We start from the raw sequence: 14,063 nt of genomic DNA, 5'->3' as shown, positions 1-14,063 counted from the left end.
TTTACGTGTTAGTATATAACGGTAGTGTCGGTGACTTTACTTGATGCTGGCATATAACGGTAGTGTCGATGACTCTACGTGATGCTGGTATATAACGGTAATGTCCCTGACTTTACGTGATGCTGGTATATAACGGTAGTGTCGATGACTTTACGTGATGCTGGTATATTACGGTAATGTCGATGAGTCTACGTGACGCTGGCATATAACGGTAGTATCGATGACTCTACGTGATGCTGGTATATAATGGTAGTATCGATGAGTCTACGTGATGCTGGTATATTTTACGGTAGTGTCGATGACTTTACGTGATGCTGGTATATAATGGTAGTGTCGATGAGTCTACGTGATGCTGGCATATAACGGTAGTGTCGATGACTTTACTTGATGCTGGTATATAACGGTAGTGTCGATTACTCTACGTGATGCTGGTATATAACGGTAGTGTCGATGACTCTACGTGATGCTGGTATATAACGGGAATGTCGATGACTTTACGTGATGCGGGTAAATGACTGTAGTGTTGCTGACTTTGGAGTAACAATGCGGACACTCACCCCTGTAAAGGAAAAAATATATAGGCCGCATATTATGTGCGCTTCATAATAACTTTTGGGCGCTGTTTCCCATCTTCCCATGTTCGTGCCGGCATGTTTGTTTGTGGTTTTACATCGAAAATAAAGACATATCTGGGCCTGACAAACACATATGTAATATTATGAGCAATGTCCCACGATCTCGGACATAACGTGACTCCTTTCCTTTCCATTCCACTTCACTCCACTTCACTCCGCTCCACTCCACTCCACTCCACTCCACTCCACTCCACTCCACTCCACTCCACTCCGCTCCGCTCCACTCCACTCCACTCCACTCCACTCCGCTCCGCTCCGCTCCGCTCCACTCCACTCCACTCCACTCCGCTCCGCTCCGCTCCACTCCGCTCCACTCCACTCTCCACCCCGACTGCCATGTCCCACTCCGCCCCTGACCACTCTACTCCACTCCACTATCAGCCCCGTCCCACTCCACGCCGCTCCACTCCACTCCACTCCACTATCAGCCCAGTCCCACTCCACTCCACTCCACTCTCCGCCCCGACTGCCCTGTCCCACCCCGCCCCTGACCACTCCTCTCCACTCCGCTCCACTCCACTCCACTATCAGCCCCGACTGCCCTGTCCCACCCCGCCCCTGACCGCTCTACTCCACTCAACTATCAGCCCCGTCCCACTCCACTCCACTCCACTCCACTCCACTCTGCTCCTCTCCACTCCACTCCACTATCAGCCCCGTCCCACTCCGCTCCACCCCACTCCGCTCTCCGCCCGCCCCGTCCCGGCCCGCCCCTGACCACTCCATTCCACTCCACTCCACTCCACTCCACTCCACTCCACTCCACTCCACTCCACTCCACTCCGCTCCTCTCCACTCCACTCCACTCCACTCCACTCCACTCCTCTCCACTCCACTCAACTCAACTCAACTCAACACAACTCAACTCAACTCTCAGCCCCGCCACATCCCGCTCGACTCCGCTCCACTCTCCGTCCGCCCCGTCCGCCCAGTCCCACCCTGCCCTGACCACTTTACTCCACTCCACTTTCAGCCCCGTCACACCCCGTTCAACCCAGCTCCACCCCGCTCCCCTCCACCCCACTCCGCTTTCAACCCCGTCACACCCGGCTCAACCCGTCACACCCCGCTCAACCCCGCTCAACCCCGCTCAACCCAGCTCCACCCCGCTCCCCTCCACTCCACTTTCAGCCCCGTCACACCCCGTTCAACCGAGCTCCACTCTGCTCCGCTCCACTCCACTCCGCTCCACTCCGCTTCACCCCGCTCCACTCCACTCCGCTCTCATCCCCGTCACACCCCGTTCAACCCCGCTCCACCCTGCTCCACTCCACTCCACTCCACTCCGCTCCACCCAGCTCAACCCCGCTCCACTCCACTCTACTCCACTCCACTTTCAGCCCCGTTACACCCCGTTCAACCCAGCTCCACCCCGCTCTACTCCACTCCACTCCGCTCCACTCCACTCCAATCCGCTCTCAGCCCCGTCACACCCCGCTCAACCCCGCTCCACTCCGCTCTATTCCACTCCACTTTCAGCCCTGTCACACCTCGTTCAACCCAGCTCCACCCCACTCCACTCCACTCCGCTCTCAACCCCGTCACACCCTGCTCCACCCCGCTCCACCCCGCTCCACTCCACTCCGCTCCACTCCACTCCACTCCGCTCAGCCCCGTCACATCCCGCTCAACCCCGCTCCACTCCGCTCTACTCCGCTCCACTCTCAGCCCTGTCACATCCCGTTCAACCCAGCTCCACCCCGCTCCACTCCACTCCGCTCCACTCCACTCCACTCTCAGCCCCGTCACACCCCGCTCAACCCCGCTCCACTCTCAGCCCCGTCACACCCCGCTCCACGCCACTCCACTCCACTCCACTCCACTCCACTCCGCTCTCAGCCCCGTCACACCCCGCTCCACCCCGCTTCCCCCCGCTCCACCCCGCTCCACCCCGTTCCCCTCCACTCGCGCATGCTTGGCCGCCTACATGCTGTGCGGTTCTAATGAACTTACAAGTAGATTTGCATTTTCTGTTATGCGGTATTTGTATAACATTTCTTTAGGCAAATTGTTGAATAATGATTCACTATTGACACAATTCTCATAATATTTGTATACATACGGTGTTGAAATTCATATCATATAATTTAAGAATAACACTGTACAGCAATTCAAGAAATGTTTCAGATCAACACAATGACTATCGTTCAGTCTTTCATCTCATTATCTCAGAGACCTTTAGAGTATCTTGTAAATGTGTTATTTACAAAAATATTCAATCTAATGGGCGTTCTTATGTGTTGCAGAAATTCTGCAGTGATGCATCTTTGAATGTATTCTGTTGCCGTCAAATGTACTCTGATGTTTGCATACCAAACATAAAGAAATAACAGGTGTAGGCATTATGAAGATGAACACACGAATACTGTTTAGCGCATTATGAAATTTTGCTTAGATGTCAATTAGGAAATTTCAGGGTTAAGACCCAACAAACAATATGTTGTAGACTTCATAGAGGACCCTCTCCTGGCCCACACGCGTGGACAAGTATTAAATGGTATTGAAATCCATTATGAAGTTCGTTGCACCACTGATTTACTTTACGCCTGAACTAATCGCACGCCTTTGTCACGCATAAAACTCCCTCTCCAGGCATAGTTACGTTACACGCCGAGTACGTGAGTGATATGGACATTTATCATCCAAAACTGGCTTCCTCGGGAGATATCGTTTGGGTGAGTTTGAGCAACTGCACAACTGGCACAACTGCGTAAACCAAATGTAAGCAGGATGCATTGTTTAATGAGTAAGATTAACTGTAGGCTATGTTAAGCAACTGTGGGAAGGTTATCTCGCCTCATTGGCAGAGCAGTTTCAAGCAATGGGAAGACAGTGTAAAGCAACTGTAGGCAAAATAATGTCGCCTCATGGGAAGAGCATGGTCAGAGCAGTGTAAAGAATCTGTAGGCATGATATCTCGCCTCATGGGCAGAGCAGTTTTAAGCAACTGTAGGCAGGATATTATCGCCTCATGTGAAGAGCTGTGTAAAGCAACTGTAAGCATGATATCTCGTCTCATGGGCAGAGCAGTTTTAAGCAACTGTAGGCAGGATATTATCGCCTCATGTGAAGAGCAGAACAAAGCAAATGTAAGCAGCATATTTCGCCTCATGTCAGGAGCAGTGTAAAGCAACTTATAAGCATGATATCTCGCCTCATGGGCAGAGCAGTTTTAAGCAACTGTAGGCAGGATATTATCGCCTCATGTGAAGAGCAGTACAAAGCAAATGTAAGCAGTATATTTCGCCTCATGTGAAGAGCAGTGTAAAGCAACTGTAAGCATGATATCTCGCCTCATGGGTAGAGCAGTGTAGGGCAACTGTAGGCAGGATGTAGGTGTCAAAGCCGTTCATTGACAGCAAGACAGTAAAATGTGCACTCTAGCAATTGAGACGCTGTGTTGTGAATATGTTAACAGAAATTACGAACGATGAAAAGGACCTGTCAAAATGACAAATTGTGTAAATACACATTTTACAATATTTCATTCATGCGGTATTGGGAATGAAATAAAGCTTTCGGGCAGTATTCCAATACAGCTGGTCTCCTCAGTGATGTCATAGAAGAGGAGAGGTTTGCGGTGGGGGTGAAGCGTTTGCACCACTCAACTTACTGCATGGTGCGGCTTGGGGGGTGGGGGGGGTGGGGGGGGGGGGGGATGAGGGGAAGCAGGGGGGGGGGTAGCACTTTTTGCACAACACACAGGACTCTATATAGTATGTATTTAACTTTCTTCTGTAAGATTTATTATGAATACTTAACAGGCAAATGGAACTTTTTATGGTGTTTTTGCACTTTCATAAACACGGAAATATGCCAGCTTGGGAACAGAATCCAATAAACCTTTATTACATGTTTATCATATCTCTGCCTGTAAACAGCTGCTAGCAATGGCATAGATGTTCCTTTATGCGATCCACACAATGGCATATGTCAATGTACATGACGTTGGTTTGTTGTTTTACGCCGCATTCAGCATTATTCCTGCTATATGACGGCGGTCTGTAAATAATCGAGCCTGGACCAGACAATGCAGTGATTGATATCATGAGCATCGATCCGCGCAATTGGGATCTATGACATCCTTCAACCAAATCAACGAGCCCGACCACCTGATCCCGTAAGTCGCCTCTTACGACAAGCATAGTCGCCTTTTACGGCAAGCATGGGTTGCTGAAGACCTATTCTACCCCGGATCTTCACGGGTCAATGTACATGACGACACTAGCAGACACTAGAAGACATTCACATCCACTAACAAACGCTAACACTAGCAGACATCAGATACTACAGACACTAACAGAAACTAGCAGACATTGACATACATCAAAAGACACGATCAGACACGTAGATATAGTAGCAGACACCAGAAACTACCAGACATCATATACTAGCAGACACATCAATAGATGGGGATGAGGGGGAGCAAGAGTGTTAAGACAACACACAGGACGTTTTAAGTCTGACACTGACAGACATCATCAGACACTAACAGACACAAACAGACATCATCAGACACTAAAAGATACGAACAGACATCATCAGACACTAACAGACACAAACAGACATCATCAGACGCTAACAGACACAAACAGACACTGACACACATCAACTGACACTGACAGACACAAACAAACGCTAACAGACATCATCAGACACTAACAGACAAAAACAGACATCAGACGCCAACAGACACAAACAGACACTGACAGACGCTAACAGACACTAACAGACATCATCAGACACTGAAATACAGGAACTGACACTCACTAACAGACACAAACAGACACTGGCAGATATCATCAGACACTAACAGGCACTAACAGACACAAACACACACTGGCAGATATCATCAGACACTAACAGACACAAACAGACACTGACAAACATCATCAGACACTGAAATACATGTGGTGCTAGCTGTGACCAGACCACGTCTCGGTATTTAATGAAACCTCTCACATTTGGTTCTGGCCGGAAATCCCCATCTGTCAGGACAGATAGCAAGCAGCGGAAACAGTGTAAAGCCCTCCAAATAGTCATTGTCTACTGGTCGGATATTTAGTTACTGTACAAACACGAGGAACTGCCTATTGTCCACGATGATGTGTTCATCGGGCCTCAAATACATAATGTTGAAGCAAAAAGGAGAGAAGAATGCCTGAGGTTAATCCTCGTAAATGACAACCTCTTCAGTTTCTGCAACAATATGTGCTTACGTTACGTAAAATGAGTCCTCGGCAATTCTTTTATATCGTGCTTGACGTGCGTGTAGATTTAACACTATTGCAGGATATATTGAAATTGGCAGAGCGAGGGGTTATCTATATGAACAAAACTCTATGAGACTTTGTATATAAAACCACCATTAATATGAAAATGGATATTCCGAAACATCTTTTACGTTAGTTAAAGGAAGACCACATTGGGGCCAGTTGGCAGTCGTGGGAAGTTTGAGTCAAGTAATTCAAAACCATTTTTGTTTGTCTTCGAGTTCAAACTTTATCGCATTTATCAATCTTAAAGTTAATGAACACATCAATCACACAGAAACGTGACACTAATTGCAACCTCTGGACATAGGCTGATAATGAGTTGAAAGCCTTGCAGGGTTGCCCTGATTCCATCACCCTTCACACCCAGAGGAATCTGTTTCGGCAAATAATCGAGACTGGTTATTCCCTGGCGTTGAAGTGTTATATCCATATTCATGCTGTTTACATAGGGAATTTTACCAGAGTGTCTTTTTATGTCAAATATATCAACACGACTCAATAAAAGGTAATACGTCCGAGGTTTGCCTGAGGAGTTTTAAACTTTTATCAATGAGTGTTGACATATTTGACATCATAAGACACTCGGGTGAGATAACTATTTATCACCTAACATCCTCCCTCAAGCTTTTTTCAATTTGTAAACAGCAATACGCCGTGCCTTTAGTATAAAATGTAGTGAAGTAGAGACATCAGTGATGTCATTTGATTGTGACGTAACCGACGGCGTCACTGTGGTGATGCAATTTATTTCAGCGATATTTCTTAGGAAAGTTCGCAAGGGATGCCAGTTTGGGATAACTGCATTTTCCTGTATTTTGCCTTAAAAAAACATCATATAAGTTTATGTGGTTCGATGAATATGATTCTGCGATAGTCACTGAATAATAAAACTACAAGACGACAACCCTGCCGAACGCCTATCTAATGGCAGGACACATCAAGTGAAAACTTTAAGCAGCAACATAGCATCCCTCACACAAGACAATGACCAAACAAAATGAAAGAAGCAAATGGACAAAAACTACTCATGAATCAGTGTAAAGATATGACACCAGGTGTTCTTGACACCAACCTATTTTTTGTTTGTTATACCCCACACTGAGCAATATTCCACCTACATGACTGCGGCCTGTACATTATCGAGTCTGACAAGCCCGTGATTGATATTATGAGCAACGCCCTACGCCCAGTCGCCGATTTTGACCACCCGATCCATTTAGTCGCCTCCAGTTCTAATCAGCAGGATGTTCACCGAGTAGTAATGTCAAAAGTAAGCAGTAGTTTGTCAGCGTCCATACCCTGCTTCTGGGTTTCAAATAATTCCATTATTGCTATCCAAAGACATTAACCGATAGTGAGTGAGTTGGGTTTAACGCCGCTTTTAACAGTAAAAAATTCCAGTTATATCGCGGCGTGTCAACTTAATGTGGGAGGAAAGCCCGAAGTGATGCAGGTCTCAGACGTTTACCACTTCGGCGAAACCCACGAGCACAGGTTTGGTGCTGACAAACCTAGAAACATAATTGGGGCGAATTGGGATTCGAACCCACAATCATAGGTTTCTGGCGTGCCCAAGGGACGCAACTCTGCACAGCGAATTGCGGCGCCTTAGACGACTGGGCCACCCGTGAACCCTTAACTGATAACAGGCTCGTAGTCCTCGTATACAAATATTAAGAAAATAGTACGTGTCCGACTCTAACAGTGTCATTGATATGACCTTCAGCAGATTTATACCAAGAACAAAAATTCAATTTGGGGTAGGGGGTAGTAAAGATATTACACCAATGAGCTTTTACATGTGATTTGTCACATTTAACGAAAATTATTGATAAGGCTGAGACTTTAATCTACATAACAAATGATACAATGTGTCAGCAAAGCCATTTATTTCCACTACAAGTGCGGGCCATTGTTCGGAATCAAAACGCAGGCATGGCCTTTTCTCCAAAAGTTGCGATTGAAATTAATATGTCTCGCTCCCAGCAGCGTCTCTGTTGTCACGGCGAATGTACTAGGTTTCCTCTTTGTTCGTAAAACTACTTTTCATCACACTTCATTGTCTCGTTAATTCTCTACCAGCACGTCAAAGGCTGTGATTATTCCTAATTAATACAAGCTTCTAAAAAATCACTGCCGTGTTTCAGTTTCAAAATCAATAATTTCACACTTTTGTGAAAAGGATGTTTTTCACCGAATGATGAAATCCGCACAGATAATTATAGGTTGTTGGGCTCCATACACGGAGATCCGATGTCACGTACCGACAATGCACTTAGGGGCCATCTCAAAATGTAACCGAGTTTATTTTATCGCCATCAACGCTGTGTAAGGGCGAGACGCCCTGACATGACACCACGAACTAAAAAACCTAATTCATCATAAAAGACACTTTGCTGCCGTTGTTTAAATTCTGTCTCTGTGGGAGCAATAATATTTTACACATCACGTTTAAAGTATACTATGACGATAGGTTACTTTCGAAGACCAAAAAATGTAATTAATATTTCGTGCGTGTAATTGGAAAAAATATAATCACGAATGCCATTCAGGAATTTCCTTTGTTGCAAACAAGCCTTCTTTGAAAAACAACTGCCTGGGACAAGGACAGCCATGCTGATGATGGCGACGACGCCCCATTGAGGTATTTCCGACAACCATCTTGGATTTGGGTGAATGGATTTGCAGCATCCGTCTTAGGAGCAAAAAGCCCACATTAAAGAAACGTCAGTTTTGAGATTCAAGTATGTATAATTCAGGTGTAAATATCAACCACCGCACTCGTTACATCAGTTTGGTTTCAAGGAACCATCTGTGTTTGATTGGGCTAAAACTAAACAAACAAGAAGCGGTTATTCCATGGTGATGTATTTGATACGGGTATCACAGTTGTGTTTGAAACCTTAAGTCTGCAGTGTTTCGGCAACTTTCAGTATAGTAACGTTTTGATACCGTTCGTACTCTTTTGTTTAAATGTAATTATCAAGTGTATATTTTCTTTTCCCGACAATCTAAATGTACTGGTCAGTTACCGTAAAAGGAAGAGACGGCAATATTTATCCGTGAGAGTACTTAAAATTATCTTCCCCTCCCTACGGTTGGTAATTTCTAATTAGGAGATAAATACTCGTTTTGTAAGATTTGCGTGATTTCCATTTTGATGATTTCAAAAATAGTTCCATTAATTAATGTATACATACACGGTGATGAGACCCAAAAAATTCAGCGACGTTATGCTCATTCGACAACACTTTTTAACCAATTAGATCAGGGAACATACCTACTTTTATGTTACAATTTTCCTTTAATATTTCCCATTGCTTCTTTGTTTGTTCTTAATATTCAACCGTCTAGCGACACTCCATTTTTCTTTCACGAAAATGGTATAATTTAATTATTCTTTTCCCTTATATGACCTTCCTTATTCTTTGCAATCTACAGATAAAGCTTCACGTTGCGAGCAAAGACACTTACGACTGTTTCTGTTGCTATGGTTATCTGACTGTAACCAGGTGGGTAAACACTTTCGCGAGAAAGGCAGTGTAAACGACAATATGGAAATCTGTATTTTGAAATATTGATTGTCATGATAATGTGCAAGACACCATTGGTGTAATTACAACAGGGCATGCCCGGATGTAACTCAATGGCACTGTACTGACCTTGTACATTGAAGGTCAGAAACCTGTCCATGGGTTTTTTATTGTTTAACGCCGCACTCAGCAATATTCCAGCTTTATGGCGGCGGTCTGTTTGCATATAAATACCAGACAATCCAGTGATTGGCATCATTAGCATCGATCAACGCAATTGGGATATGATAACATGCATCAACCAAGTCGCCGAAGCCTGACCACCCGATCCCGTTAGTCGTCTCTTACGGCAAGCATGGGATGCTGAAGACCTATTGTAACCCGGATGCTCACGGGTCCTGTTCATGTTCCACCCAATTTCCTGTTCTGGTTTCACCGCGAAGGGACGTGTGTTTGCAAGATATACAACTGTGTTACCTGGACAAACCATTCATCCTAAATGTCTATTATAAAACCATTCATCCTAAATGTCTATTATAAAACCTGCAAACCTGCATTGTCATATGGCTTACGATCTATGATAACTTGGGTAAACGGCATTTTTAACAGGTTTTTAACAGTTTTAATTTCATTTCGATCAGGTGAGCCCGCTGATTGTAAACTTTGAAGGAAACTCACGTGCTGGCACTGGATCCTGACACGTACAAGGGAAGTAATAGCGAATGACGGAACAATGTGCTCTGCGTCGCGTCATATACACAGTTGAAGGGGACGTAGGAACGTTAAGGTACCATATGGTTTTCATCTGAAATTTGCTGAATCAGCTAAAACGTGCCTTTGTATCGCGAATATACAACAAAACGTATTAAGTCAGCAGAATTTACAGTAGAGTCACAAGACTGCCACCACATGAATATAATTGAACATAATTGATTCATATCCAGTAAAGATAAGAAAACATAACTGCATAATCATCACACCCACATACACATTACTTGCATATAACAATGGGGAAATCCGATGCGCCTTCGGGATATTTGAAAAGCTGACTCAGCACTATTGAAAAACAACAACCATGACATACAGGTGTACATCAGTGGTAAACACTGTGTGGGCGGTTCCGGTGATTCACAAATAATCAATATCTCGTGACTTACATAGGATAATCAAGGGAACAATTATGGATCTTGTTTCTGTAAAACTGTCTCAATATAGACTCCTCCGCCAGTGTTCAAAACTGTGTTAAATTAAGCGTTCAGTTGCCATTAGAGTCGGGTGTTCCCGGTGACGAGATTGGACACGGATACATGCTGTCAACTGTCGTTGTGTTGATGACGCATAACAAAGAAATGTGCCCTGATGAGGTGTCGGGGGGGGGGGGGGGGGAGGGGAGGTGAAATGGGGGCTCAGGGTCGCGTTCAAGACGATTGCACTCATATTGCGACGTGTGCGCGCGTGCGTGCGATGTGTGTGTATGCTATATGTAGATTATTGTAGATTAATATATCTTTTTTGGTGCTAGCCCACTGAGATACCATGCCGCAGTTTAACAGGAATACCCTACTCAGACACAGTATACTGACTCCGTGACGACCAGTCCTTGTTATAGCCCCTTAATGCAGAGCGCCAGGCAGGGTAACAACAAGTATAATCTTTTAACGTATTTTGATGTGATGCGGCCGGGGATCGAACCACCGACCTTCCGCTCTCCTCCGAACAGGCGCTCTATCCTCTAGACCACGGAGGCGGTCGATGAGGTGCCGGAAAGAACGCTGACCAACCACGCGGTATTTCGAGAGGGGTGCGAAAAGGTAGTTTAGCGGTCAACTGGCCTAGCTTAGCAAATTCAGTTCAAATCATAAAAGCCCGCATTGTTTGTCTAAAACTCCAGTTTGATGCTCCTTAGTCCAGCAGTTGATAATTACCGTGCTTCCTCTTTTAGGCGTGCGTGCGTTGCCTTTGCTTTTATTAGAGGTCAGCATCTATTCGGTTTAATATTGACACAGTGGCAACTCACTACCTTCCCGAATCTAGGATTGTACAGTCATACAAAGGTTACAGTTACAGCAATAGTTCTTATCAATGACCCGGCGTCAATTGTAGGACAACCGGCGTTTAATATAGGAAATACGGTACCCTGGTTGTACGGAGGCTTCTCTGTTTCCCATGCATGGTCCTAAGTACATCAACTGTATATATATACCTAGGGCGGAGTGATGGAGGGAAGGGCTCTCTGTGGGAGTTCAGTGCACAGGGAACTGCTGTAGAGTGTATCAATAAGTCAACTAGGTTGATCAACAGTCTGTCTAGGGACTTATACCGTGTATTTTAAGTATATATCCCCGTGTTCTGAGTTTTGGGACGCTTAAGAAACATTCGTAGTTTTCTCGCTAATCACAAGAACAACCGTAAAACATCTCACTCACTTATAAAAGACAACTTTATCTTCAAATCATGCCAACACTTCATTGGGTAGGACGATACGTGATTCTAACGATTGCGAATTAATTTTAGACAAATGATGACAAATTATAGAGGAGACAAGGATTCGCAGTTTTAGCTCAATAAGACGGCAGTAACGCCGAACGTTTTTGAAGGTACGCATGTGAATGTTGTCAAAAACAAGATGGTATATGTTTATCGCCTACTATTAGATTCTTCCTCATTCCATTCCTCAACCCCCAACCCTACCCTACCCGCACCCCCACCACCCCCACCACCCTCCTTCCGATCACGCCTCCTCTGTGTTCGATTCAACAATCCACCTTAACAGCTCATGCATGTTAGGAAAGTCAAGTTTGTGTATGAAGCACTTATGTTACTTCTACCACCCCCACCCCCCTATCCCCCACCTCCACCCCCCACACACTTTCCAATCCCTTCCTGTTAGTATAGACATGCATATACACAAGGGAAGCCGGTGCCTTTGATGTCGACATAGACGGACAGTTAACCAGAGGTCATCAAGTGCACACATTCCGGAGAGACCTCGTGAATGAACGTCAAAGAATCAGGGCGGGGCGGTTTCCATTCAAGTTGATCGGAATGTGTCCTTCACAGAAATTAACTCTAGATGTGAGTTTTATTAGGTGGTTCAGTGTTTGACAAGCCACCGATAATATGCTCCGAGGAGGGTATGCCTCTCCCTTGGCTATTGTTAATAAAGAAGTGGAGAGAAATGACAAGACGTTGTTGCTTATATCGACCCTGGGGCACCTCTGTCTAGCAACTCGAATATCGCCTGGCATTTGTCATACTTTCAGACCGGTGGAATCATCCAGGAAACATTTAGAGTATGGTTCATCTTGAATTCCACAATAACATCCATCTTTTTCTTCTTCCATACCGACTCGTGAAGATCCGGGGTAGAATAGGTCTTCAGCAACCCATGCTTGCCATAAAAGGCGACTATGCTTGTCATAAGTGGCGACTTACGGGATCAGGTGGTCAGGATCGCTGACTTGGTTGATGCATGTCATCGTATCTCAATTGCGTGGATCGATGCTCATGATGTCAATCACTGCATTGTTTGGTCCAGACTCGATTATTTACAGACCGCCGTCATTTAGCTGGAATATTGCTGAGTGCGGCGTTAAACACCAAACACCAAATATTGAGAACTGGTATATCTAAGATGGCTGAAGTGGATGATGCATCAGTAAAATGAAACGACGAGTAGGTGAGAGATGAGGATAACGCCACGAGAAACAATATCACGACGTGAACATGACAAACAGTGCACCCACGTGACGACTCTAGCCAGGGAGAGGAGGACGGTTCAACCACGCCGCGACATGACAGACAGCGGACACTTTAATTCACCGATCTTTAAATATCCTAATGATAAAGCTTTAGCTTAATCTGAAACATCTGTCGTTTTTAAATGACTCATATTACCAGCTCACATGCACGTGTATCCAATACCTTGTAGCTGATTTCAATAGGAAATCGAACAACCGAGATCAAACTTTATCTCAAGACGAAAGGTCGAAGTTTTGGGTGGGTCAAAGATCTTTAAAGACTTCATAAACTGAAATCAAATGGTTGCAAATGACTTTATGACAACGTTATAATCTAACATTAAAGCCGATTATTTGTATGTTTGACTAGGGGTGGCGCAGGTCCCCGGAATATTTGTGTGAACAGCTTGTTATCTTTTCTTGTAAAACTTACAAACTGTATTGGGTCAGATTTTAATCTCGGAGATAATCAAGTTCCTTTCCCATGCTGCAATAGAGGCAGACCGATGGCACAATATGAAATATATACTGTAACTGTTGTCTTAACTTGACAAAGATTCTTTGTGGTTGCTTTGTTTGTTTGTTTGTTTGTTTGTTGATTAACGTTTCACTCAGTAACATTCCAGCTACATGACGACAAGCTGTAAATAATTGAGTCTGGGCCAGGCGACCATCCAGTGATTGACATCATGAGCATCGATCTTCGTAATTGGGATATGATGACATGCATCAGCTAAGTCAGTGAACCTGACCACCCGATCCCGTTAGTCGTCTCTTGCGACAAGCATGGGTTGCTGAAGACCAAAAATGTATCTCGCCTGGATCTTCACGGGGCTGCTTCAAATTAGGGAAAGAGGAATGTATATACATATGCATCAG

At 44.9% G+C, this 14,063-nt stretch overlaps 1 protein-coding gene across 1 annotated transcript; it reads left to right on the top strand.

The window, feature by feature from the left end:
• Positions 1 to 971: 971 nt before the first annotated feature.
• LOC139465537 (uncharacterized) lies at positions 972 to 2,895 on the top strand. The gene is made up of 3 exons (XM_071247255.1): positions 972 to 1,340; positions 1,513 to 2,590; positions 2,882 to 2,895. The coding sequence occupies exons 1-3, from the start codon at positions 972 to 974 to the stop codon at positions 2,893 to 2,895; spliced, it is 1,461 nt and encodes a 486-aa protein (XP_071103356.1).
• Positions 2,896 to 14,063: the final 11,168 nt, after the last annotated feature.

This window comes from Haliotis cracherodii, unplaced genomic scaffold, assembly GCF_022045235.1.
Source record: "Haliotis cracherodii isolate W230 unplaced genomic scaffold, xgHalCrac1.p SCAF_18, whole genome shotgun sequence".
NCBI lineage: Eukaryota > Metazoa > Mollusca > Gastropoda > Lepetellida > Haliotidae > Haliotis > Haliotis cracherodii.
This window is presented reverse-complemented; position numbering and strand designations above follow the sequence as displayed.